Source organism: Perca flavescens, chromosome 1 (assembly GCF_004354835.1).
Source record: "Perca flavescens isolate YP-PL-M2 chromosome 1, PFLA_1.0, whole genome shotgun sequence".
NCBI lineage: Eukaryota > Metazoa > Chordata > Actinopteri > Perciformes > Percidae > Perca > Perca flavescens.
The window spans coordinates 25,774,728-25,786,686 of NC_041331.1; the positions used below are offsets into that span (position 1 = coordinate 25,774,728).

The 11,959-nt window shown below is 39.4% G+C and overlaps 1 protein-coding gene across 1 annotated transcript; it reads left to right on the plus strand.

The window, feature by feature from the left end:
• Nucleotides 1-52: 52 nt before the first annotated feature.
• tradd (tnfrsf1a-associated via death domain) lies at nt 53-10,817 on the plus strand. The gene is made up of 5 exons (XM_028581832.1): nt 53-202; nt 5,203-5,359; nt 5,487-5,767; nt 7,580-7,727; nt 10,121-10,817. Exons 2-5 carry the CDS (start codon nt 5,206-5,208, stop codon nt 10,417-10,419), a joined length of 882 nt encoding a protein of 293 aa, XP_028437633.1. The 5' UTR covers nt 53-202; nt 5,203-5,205; the 3' UTR covers nt 10,420-10,817.
• The last annotated feature ends 1,142 nt before the right edge of the window (nt 10,818-11,959 follow it).

Here is an 11,959-nt window from a genome sequence, read left to right on the forward strand (position 1 = left end):
AGATATGTGAGATATTCCGCCATTAAAAAAACCCACTTCCTGCCTGTCATGATTTTTCTCCCCAGGCGTCATGTTGATTTCCACCAATCAGAGAGTTCTTTGATTCCTGCTCGGCCAATGGGAGGCCATGAAGTTATTACCGTGTCAGTGGGTGTGATCCTGCAGAAGGAAGCGTTACTGAACAATATATCAAAGTTTTAAGGTAAGTTTGTACCGACTTTAACAAAGAGTTATTGTACAGTAAATCTAAAGATGACGAGTTAGAAAACATGTCTGCCTGGTCTTGTGTCTTTCGGCGGTATAGTAAACACTTTTAGCAGTTTGGTCGCACCGTGGCCGAAGTTTTACGGCAGTTGTGTCTACTGTACGTGAGGTTTACCAACACACACGAACTGAGCTCACACAATAACCCACCGAGCTGATCCTTTTATGTCTTTAGCGTTTTAACAAAACGTTTGCCATTATAAAAACAGACGGTGTATGTCTCTGGTTGGTTGAATCAAGCTGTAACGTTGATGCTGCTGTAAAATTCTTGATAAAAACATTCACACTTTGTAACTCTAACCGAAACTCACGTTACGTTACCTGTAAGGGAATTTCAAACAAAAAAATACTTTAACAGTACTGTGGAAAACACATACTTGATTTGTCAAACAGACTGCTGGAGCCTCGTTTGAATTATTTGTTGCAAAGAATGCAGGGTTTGTCCCTCATCCCTCACAAGCTGGAGCCCCCAAATTGTATCCACTTTGCTTTATAGTTTATCATTTTGTTGTTAAATGAATAATTGGCTAATTATTTAAGCATCCTGATCACCTTTCTAAGTAATATAGGTTCCTTGTTATTCATTGTTGTCACTTACCTTGTCTGTCGATTTACAAAACAGACGGTTCTGTCCGGTTGGTCAAATCACACTGTAATGCTTAGAATTGCTTTAAAGGTCCCATGACATGGTGCTCTTTGGATGCTTTTATATAGGTCTTAGTGGTCCCCTAATACTGTATCTGAAGTCTCTTTCCCGAAATTCAGCCTTGGTGCAGAATTACAGCCACTAGAGCCAGTCCCACAATGAGCTTTCCTTAGTATGTGCCATTTCTGTGTCTTTAGCTATTGAGGAGGAGAGGGGGGGGCAAGGTGGAGGGGGGGGTGTGGCCTTGACCAACTGCCACTTTTCTCGTTTGAAAGCCATGATGTCTCTCTCTCTCATGGGTGGGCCAAATTCTCTGGGTGGGCAAAGCAGAGAAAGGGGAGGTAACCTTGCTCCTTATGACCTCATAAGGAGCAAGATTCCAGATCAGCCCATCTGAGCTTTCATTTTCTCAAAGGCAGAGCAGGATACCCAGGGCTCGGTTTACACCTATCACCATTTCAAACCACTGGGGGACCATAGGCAGGCTGGGGGAACTCATATTAATGTTAAAAAACCTCAAAGTGAAATTGTCATGCCATGGGACCTTTTTAAAGAACACATCTCTTTGTGGCCAGCATGGACAAAGGGAATGATTACTCCGACCAATAATTCTATCTATGTATATGTGAGTATTGTTTTAAGACAGATTTGAAAAATGTTATATAGGCTATACTTAAAGCCCCTACACACCCATGGTCCACCTACACAGATGTTTAGACTTTTTCTACCTGATTTAGACCTCTTCTCAGAACTGTGGACATCACTCTCCCACTCTCCAGTAGCTTCAGGGTACAACAAACTTACCCTCTATCATAGTAGTACATATAGAGTGTGGTGACATCCTGTAATTCCCAGAGTAGCTTTATCCAACTTTAACCTGATTCCTATGTTTGTGACTTCAAGTGTTCACATTACAGGGCAACCCAGGACATTCATATGATTACAGAGTTGGTTTTGTCTCACAAAAACTGTGCATGGAGAATATAACAATATAACATAACACTGGATGTCCCTCATTTTCGGCCGGATGTCCCTCACCTTCCGCTTTCTTTGCGTTGGTATTCTAAATAGTGGTATATTTGGGATACATACTCCGAGCTAGTAATCAATTATATTTATCTTTTTTTTTTTTTTTTTTTTTTTTGAAGTAAAATTCTCATCACACTCCACAGCCATTTTAATTCCAGAGCTTGCCTCCCTAGGTGCACATGTTCCACCAAAACAAGTTTTGTCCCAAGGCCATTTGGCACCATACCTGCACCGGCGCTTAGCGCTGCCCAAGACGGTTGTGATTGGTTCAAAGAAATGTCAATAAACCAGAGCACGTTTTTCTCCTATCCCAGAATGATGTGTGGACTAGCCAGACTTTCCTCTGCAGTGCTGTGGAGGTAGGTCTGGCAATGCGAGGCTAGGTCTACGTAAACAGTTTATTAGTGCTGAAAGTAAATTTTATGTCAATATTTTCTATTAATTGATTAGTTGATTGACAAAAAACTAATGATAATATGATGATATATTCATAATTTAAGTAATTTATCAATCCAAATGACAAATTTGCTTTTCAAATGTGAGAACCTTTTGCATTTCTCTGTTTCATATCATTGTAAATGGATTGTTTTGGGGTTTTAGACCAGTCGTCACACAAAACAAGCAATTTGAATATTCGGTCTGGTAAAGGGCATTTTTTACAATTTTATAGACTAAATGATTCACCAAAAGATAATACCAGATAACAGTCCCACAGGTCCGTTAAGTTTACATATGGGGCTATAAAGTACTATAGACAACAACACAAAACAGACAGAAACAAGCATCATCTCACATCATCACAAAAAGGTAAAATTACTAGTCCGTGGAAGCACATCTCTGTGTGAATTCAATATTTATTTCACCTAAATGTCAGACAAGCTCTCCAGGGAATACTAGAGGTGGCCTTTTGGCAGCAAAAGCTAAATGATATATTTTAAGCTGCTGATGATCACTTAATCCTCATACAGCTGTTGAAAAAATCTCACAGTAGACTTCCACAGTACCGGTAGATAGGATAGCACATAATTACATACTGGCTAAATTGTGGATATTCCTGTAGACCCAGTAGCCCAGCATACTGCAAGCATGTATTAGTGAAACATGAGGACGTGCATATAATCCAGCTCAGAGGATGCTCTTTCCACGCAGAGAGCTCTGCATCCTGTGCATGGAGACAACACCAGCAGTGAGCCAACGGGCTCCAGTGGTTCATTCAGAATACAGGAGTTAGGGCTTGGACTGGGGGAGGGGAGGACTGAGATTAAACATGTTTTATGTAATGAGGGTTTCAAAAGGAAGCTGTGGCAACAAAGGGTAAAGTGGAGTGAGGCCACAACAACGAGGGACCACTAGGACAGAAGTGGGTTTAACTCCAGGAGGAAACAATTTCCTGGCTGTCACAGGCAGTTATATTTAGATATTTTAGATAGGTTGTAAGATTTATTTCCCTCTTTGCGTTGATTGGGAATGGTATCATCGGCCGATGAAAGGAAAAGTATATCGAATATTTCATCACATCTCAAGTTCAGAATCTGATGGACAGTTCAGAGAAATGGTTGTGTAACTGAGACAATATCAACTCCAGTCACCACATGTGTTTCATTTCATATTTTAGTGTGTAACATGTCAGAAAACAGTGATAAATGCCTACCACAATATAACAAAGCCAACGGTGATGAAATAGATCTCCAAAGATAAACATTTTACAATCGTAGAAAACAACAAATCCTCACGTCCATGAAGGTGAACCAGTCAATGTTTGGCAACTTTGCTTGAAAATGACTTAAACAATTACGCTCTAACATATTGTATGCCACATAGAAACCGCTCTACCTTATTAATTCATAACTCCACTCAAAGATCAGCTCCAGTTAAATCACATTTTAAGTATTTGAATTGCTATCTTTTTCTCTCAATTCTTATCATTTTGGCGCTGGTGAGTCTCCTTTGGGGATGGCTAAAACCTCTTTGGGGGGTGCCAAAACTTACTCTATGCAGGAAAAACCCTGATCTCCGGTGTCTGCGTACAGTAAAGTCAAAGAGTCAGTGTTACCTTATTTGACAGAAATCTATGCATGTGCCTGTCATTTTTGACAATTTGATGAACAAAACTGTCTATTTTGCTTGAGTAAATGAAACCCAAGTTAACAAAATGGTTTAAAAAAGAATAATATTTAAATACTACTGGTAAAATCATCGGGGGAGTCCCGCACAGCCTGACGGAGATAACCGCTCCTATTCAAGTTTATGTTCTGCTTGTTCAACGGTTGTTTGGTAAACTGCTATTAAAGGTGACTACTTAGTTTTGTTATTAAATTGTCACGACACAACAGTAAAATATTGAATGTAATCATGAATATTGTGATTTGCTACCTCCCTAATCCTTTGGTAGTGTTGACCTTTTGTGGGTTTTAGTTTTATTCGGGTCTTATGATATTATCATATGAAATGGTTGTAGTATTATGTAATAGTAGCCCTTCTCAAAAATGCTTAAAATGAACAAAACAAGCACTTATTTTCTATTAAAGTAAATTCTCTTGATTGATTTATTGAAGAATTGTAAATGGACTAAGCAACAGTCATACAGATGTTACAAATATACACAGAGAAAAATACATTCTGGTTCACTGACTGCTGTATACATATCAAACGGAAATAAAAAAATAAATAAAAAAGAGACTACTTCACATATTTATTGTAATCTGACTTTTTAATGGAGACAACCATGGAGAAAATGGAGGATAATCTAGAAATTTCACGGGGATGAAAAGCATCCTGATTTCTCTCTGAAGGACACGAAACATTCTCCTGCTGATCTGGAAGATGCTAAATTCTTGACCTTTACAATTCCCAATATCACAGCAGGCTATGTGATAACTTGACTTGTAAACCTCTCAGGGTCTTTACTTTAAACATGTTTGAAGTGAAGTGCTCTTTTTCTTTTTCAGGTTTACATAATTCTTCATACAGTTAACACAAATGTTGGGGAGAGCTGTGGACACACAACATTAGTAAACATCTTTAGCCCCAGTTAGTGTTGTAATGCGGAATGCACCCCAAAATAAAGTGATGTAATGATTCTTTTTCCAGGATATTTTACAACAACTCAGCACACGCTCTTTGGCCTTTACTCATCGCTCTACACGTTTAGTGTATTTGTAGACTTGTGTTATTTTCTTCTGCACATCAGACAGAGGATCCTTTGATGTTGTCTGCTCACCATTGAATGAACAAAAATGTGCTGTGTCTCAAATTGTGTTCAGAGGATGGCAGACAAGACTGTGGATCGTGGGCCATGGACAGGATGTGCGGTTATGTTTCTGCAGTCGCTCTGTCCTGGTGTGAACCTGCTCTCTCTCTACAAAGACCGAGAACAGGGAAAGTTCATCGTTTTTAAAGTCATTAAGCTGACACTTACAGGTGAGCGCTCTAGTAAGGATCTGTTAGGCATACCTAGTATACTAATTAAGATAAAAGACCCACTTATCACAACAAATCAGTATTTTCTGGGATGTCGCATAAATAAATCAGAATTTTCCATTGTCAGATTCTGCAGGAGGCCTGGGTGGTTATGAGATACTTAAGGTCCATGACGCTGATCCCTTTCTGGGGGTGGAGGTGAAGTTTGAGGATGTGGCAGCATGTCAGCAGTTCCTCGAGAGCTACAGCTCTGGAGCGGTGCGTCAGTCCCTCTCGCAGCACGCCTGCCGGCTTCTTGCACTCAGCCAAGAGTTCACAGTGGAAACTCAGCTCAAGGCCAGCACTCACATCCTGGATCTTTACCTGGACAAGCTGGAGCTTTGCCTGCAGCACATCCACCTGTCACAGGTATACTGGATGTTTCTGTTTGTCTGTTCTTTGGCGATTTACAGTAACACTATGTAACTTTTAGCTGCAGCTGTAGTTCCAATGAGACAACCTGTAGGGGGACCAAAGCGGGAAAAGTTACATAGTGTTGCTTTAAAATGGAGCTCCAGTATTTCAAAACTTTAAGTAGTTGATATTTAGCCAAGTTAATCAGACTGAATTTCCATTTACAGTTTTTCTCAATTGCTGAAACACTAAAACCCATTGGCTAAGCAAAGTGCTCAGTTGCCTGAACTCATTGTTCAGTCAATACCTTGTCAATACCTTAAACCATTTCACATGATGGTAAAACACAATTTGCAGAGACTCACAACTCTAAACACATTCTCATTCTCAAAACCCATTCTGCCCTCTAATGCACATGTCATCCATACTGGTAAACACAAGTTGCAACAATCAAATACAAATAGAGAACACATGTCATTGATTGAACACAACCACTCAAAATTGATTTCACTTTAAATGTTGTGACACAACCAATATAAGCCAGTTCAGAGAGCAAACAGGTTGTTGAAGGTGGGGCAATGTTGCTTGTGATGTCGACAAAGTGCTCTGTCCTGACCCAGCCCAAAGACAAGAAGATGCACATTGATCACATGTTTACTCCTTTGATTTTTGTCCCTTTTAGTATTGTATACTGTAGTACAGTGCATTGTTGGCTGTATACTGTACAATGAACACATTGTATGGCCCTGAACATTGTGCTTTCAATTTGTTAACAGTACTGACTGCTCAATAGATTTTGCCTGGTTGCAGGTTCATATCAACAAAGAACAAGAATTACAGTATCGCAGAGACAAAGGACAAGTTTGTGAGGTGCAGGGTACAGTACTGTAAAAATAGGGGTACAAGGAGGAGGAAGAACAAAAAAAGAACAAAGCAGAGTAGTAATTTCTGATGAATTTTGAGCTACTATGATAGAACATGTCTTCGTTCATCAAAAGACTGACAGAAAAATATGAAATTTGTTTTGTTTTGAGAACTATATGTTTTGAACAATGTGTTTTCTATTTTTTGGTGTATTGTTTACTGACTGCTTGATAGTGTATATCATTTTGATCACTTTGTTTATGATTTGAGAGCAGCGTTTGATTTTGAACACTGAAAACTGTTTTGAGGCGAAAGGAGTCAGAGGTTTTGTAAATAGTGCTTGAAGATGAGGTTTTATGTTTAATGTTTTCAGAAAATGGAGCAAGGTTTCAGAAATTGTGTTTTAGCAATTGAGTCATTTCACGTCATTCATTCAGCCTGACATTGTGTTTGTGTCAGCCAATTTCTTCATGTGATTTAGTTTGGGCCTAACCAATCACTAGTGAGTGATGTATTGTGCCTACCTTATTTTCATGACCGGGAACAGTTGCAGTTAACTTTTTCCCAATATTAAATAAGTCAATTTAGGAGTTGTTATCTCTGCACAATTTAACATTTCCCCTGAATAGTCTCCATGAGTTTGGTAACCAAAGGTTATATACTACAGCTCATAGCTGCAAAAATCTAAGTTTAGTTAAAGATTTCCTGTATATTAACTGCAACAACATAGTAGTATATAGTTAATACTATATACAATTAATATTTAGTATAGTCATAGTCAATGTGTGTCTGTGGTGTTTTAATAGGCCAGATTAATAAAGCTTAGAGAAGGAAAGCGCAGCAAAACCATACAGACATGTGAGTCCTGTGGGTGGCACTATGTACAATTACATATCGGAAAGTAATTGTTCACCTAAATGTTCTCATTCATTTTATTAAGTGACCTTTGTCATTTTGTGTCAGCCGGAGCGCCTGCGCGATGAGGAGATTGATCATCTGGAGCAGCAGCTGCAGACTCAGGCCCTCCGCCCAGCCCCACAGTCGACCCCTGTCACACAGGAAGAGTCTCCCGTCCCCAGCAACTGCTTCAAATTTCAGAATAAAGTCTTTGGTGAGTCGAGACGACCATTTCTACTTTTGAGTCTTGTTTAGTGTGTCCTTTACAGACTTTGTACCAGACCTTTGGCCAAAAGAGGTCACAATAGTGATTAAAAATGCATTTATATCCGATAGAGATACTCTTTTTCATTTTTTTGGTGCTTGGTGCCTTTTATTGTTAGATTCACCAGAAGAAAATGGTTCAGTAACATGGTGGAGAAACCTTGCTGTCAACTTTAAATGACCATACGGTTGTTTTTTTTTGTGTGTTTTAAGACTTCACTACAAATTGTGTGCAGACTACTAATTACTTTCAATAATTTTTCAAAGCACACCATTTCTTTTTAAGATAAATGTATTTCCTATCTTCCAGGCAGCCATTGTTTTTTAGTTCATCCAACAACGTGTTAAAGGGAAGTTGAGAAACTTGCTTGTAATAAATAATCCATATTGATTTTTTACAATTGTGTCATTGCTGCATCAATCAATCAATCAATCAACATTTATTTATATAGCACTTTACAGCAACCAGCAGGTATCCAAAGTGCTTTACATCAAGAACCATGAATAAAACAGCATAACATACAATAAAAAGAATAAAAACATAGATAACAGTAAAATCAGAAAAGGTTACATAGAAACAGGAGGAGGAAAGGTAAATTGTCACACCCCTACTATGTATTAAAAGCCATTCTAAATAAATAAGTTTAAAATAAGTTTGGATCTAAAGAGAGCTACATTACTACTGTAGTAGTGCGAATGTCAGGGGGTAACTTGTTCTGCCAAAGACCGATCACCCCACAGTTTATACCTTGAGACTTGTAAAACCAGTTGATTTGAAGGCCGCAATGACCTGTTGTGCTCACAAAGGGCTAACATCTCGGACAAATACTCCGGGCCCAGGTAATTTAAGGCCTTTAAAACAAACATTAAAATCTTAAAATGGATTCCAGAACGCACCGGGAGCCATGGTCGTACAGTCTGTAGGTTGTATTGTTTTGAAACCTCTTTAATGTTGGCGTGTCCTTGTTGGAAGCCTCCTCACTGACATTTGTTGGTCTGCAGTCAAGAAGATTTCAATGCGAGGAAGCCAACAACTTCATGTTATTTTTTTCACAACATCCAACACTGACAGCATATGAATTCAGTGCCGTTTGTCAGCTGACTCTCTAATCCAACCTTTCATAAATTGATGCTCAGTCGTTGGGAAGAGATTAGTGCCAGCAGATAATGTATTTGAATTGCATTGATTTGAATTTGTCGACCTCATATTGAACTGTCAAATTAACATTAACTGATGAGGTACTACAGTGTCTTGAAAGTTAATTTAAATGTTCTTATTTAGTTAATTAAAGATTTGATTTGAGTTCATGTAAATGTAGATTCAGCTTCCTCAGACACTCTACTGTGTCTGGGCATCAGGGACTCCTGTTCCCTCAGTGCCTCCTCCAAGGCCCTCAACAGCCCGAGCTGACCTCGTTTCAAGTTGACTCTGAATAATGAATAATAAAACATATTTTAGAGGGGAATGGGTTTCACATCACATCGCCTGTACCAGTGATATAATTTGCCTTAGAATAGTTTGTATTGAGTATGTTTGTGAGACTCAAAGTGTGCGTGCACACTGAGTGTCCGAGTACGAGTATTTACAGATTTTGAAAGTGACAAAGGTAGTGCAGACAGTTTATGAGCGATCAATGTGTTAGAATCGGGGTGTTGTGGGTTAAATGTCCCGGTGCTATTAGGGGTTGTCACAAACACCAACCTGCATGCGGTCCACTTTCCCTAGTGTTATTCATGGGTCCCTACTGTAGTCCTTAGATAATGAGTCAGTTTTTCCATGGATTATATTTCCTCTACAACATGTCCAGCCACTGTTGTGGTCTCGGAGGGTCACATTTCAACCAGCGCCTTGTGATGGCCTTTTTTCATGCAGTTATTTTGGATTTTGGATTTTGAATAGATAGATGTCCTTCTTTTGAATTATGCCCCCGGGTATCAGTCCCAGGTACACACTCCGGGGGTCCCTGGGAATCTTGTAGCATAAAATCTTCTCAAAAATTTGATTAAATTCTTCCAATCTGAATTTCCTCCATCTTTTACAGCTACTGGAAGTTTGTTGCGTTTTACACATGAAATGTGAATCACCCTTCAACAGTTTAATGTTCAGTAATCAGTGGTGTGGTAATGGCTCAAAGAAAGATACTCAACAACAGTTTCTATTGAAAAAAAAGTGATTAATGTATATACAAATCTTGTTGATCCTATAAGGTTAAGGTGCAAGTCTGCAAGTTATTCTTGGAAATATTTACTGTCTACACACAATTCTTATAAGTGTATCTAATCACAGTTAAGTTCAGTCTACATTAATGTCTTTTCCTCCATCTTTTACATCTGACCCATTAGAGGACCGAATGCTGACGGCGACAGATGTTCAGAGCTTTTCTAACGGAGTGGGCCGTCAGTGGAAGCATGTAGGGAGGGCCTTGGGGAAGAGCTGCCGGGCTTTGAAGGGTCCGGCCATAGACAACCTGGCCTACGAGTATGAGAGAGAAGGCCTGTATGAGCAAGCCTATCAGCTGCTGAGCCGCTTCATCCAGGCGGAGGGCCGAGCAGCCAAGCTGAGCCGGCTGGTCAAAGCACTGGAGGACTGCAAACTCACCAGCCTGGCTGAAAATATTCTGGACATACAGCCACGAGAGTAACTCTGTGTGCTTTGGTTTCATGTGTACGCATTGTGAAAACTGAGGAGCGGGTGACCCTGTCCTGCCTGCTTTTACAGTATGTTTTGTTATTGATTGACTGTCTGTCATTCAAAATCATTCCTGTGTGTGCGTGTGTGTGTGTGTGTGTGTGTGTGTGTGTGAGAGAGACGTTTTTCATACTTGATTCATATCTTGATTTGCTTTTCTATTTTTATTTTTATTTAGAGGAAATGATCTGTCATCACTGTTTAAAAGATATACTGTCTTGAGTTTAATGCACTGTTTAAACCTCTTTCGTTTGTGCTTTATAAGTCAATTTACAGATGAATCCATCCACAGCTGAAGGTTGAGGGGGTTTTTTCTACAAAATGGGTGCATACAAATTAAATGGTTGTAAAAAAAAAAAAAAAAAAAAAAAAAAAAGTCTTTATGTTTGTGTTTGATGCATTAGTGTAATTAAAACTGAAAACATTATTTTGTCAAAATTCCCTCAGGTATAATTTAGTGTTTAATCCTCCCTCCCTACCATCACTCATGTCACCCACACACACATGTGCGCGCTCAAATGATTAAACTGTGCTGATTACTGATGTGTGTATGGGCCTGCATGTGTCACATTGTGGACATTGTGGAAGCTTCAGAGAGGTGTGTGTGTGTGTGTGTGTGTGTGTGTGTGTGTGTGTGTGTGTGTGTGTGTGTGTGTGTGTGTGTGTGTGTGTGTGTGTGTGTGTGTGTGTGTGTGATCACAGCTCAGCTGTCAGAAAAGGAAATTTATTTGGAGTCTCTGCAGGTTGAGCTTCTCTGCTGGTTTCCATTCAGGGTCCACTGTAAAAAGCCCACCCCCTTTTACTCCACTTGACCATCCATCCAGATGTGATGTGTGGATTAGAAGCTTTTATCACACACACAAACACTTATTAATGCTATATGGTCACAACCCCCAGCATACACAGTTTTATAAGTTATGATAAACACACATCTTGTGTATGTCTGCTGTAACCAGGAAACTTATGTCCTCAGTAATATTTATGACATATGGAGGAGTAGAGAAAATGTGGCTTTGAAACAACAAGATCATAATGAACGGTGTTACTTAAATCCATAGAAAAAAGAAATATGGTGACTATTCTTTTTTTAAAATATTAGAGTGTGGTTGTTGGCTAGTCCAGGATCTGAATCCTTCTCCACTGCGTTTTACTTTAATGTAAAGCTACTCTTCCACAATTGGTTATCCAACTATTTCCGAATATAGGCTAATTAAAAAAAAAAAATAACAGTTTGTCTTGTGTTCTTGAACACCAACACGCCCGTGTTTTAGGCCTGCTTGTTTTTAAACGCGTCAGTGCGATCCTTGCAGAACAGGAGAACATCAGGTTTGCAGCGTTTTAATTTCAACAGCAGCACAATTTCCAATAATACCAAGACAAGAGGGCAACAACATTTGGTATTTAAACGTCTTTCATAGAACGTGATTAAAGCTCGGCTGCTCTGACGTAAGCGAGATTGTCCCGTAGGTGAGTCTCGCGCAGCCAGCTCTGCT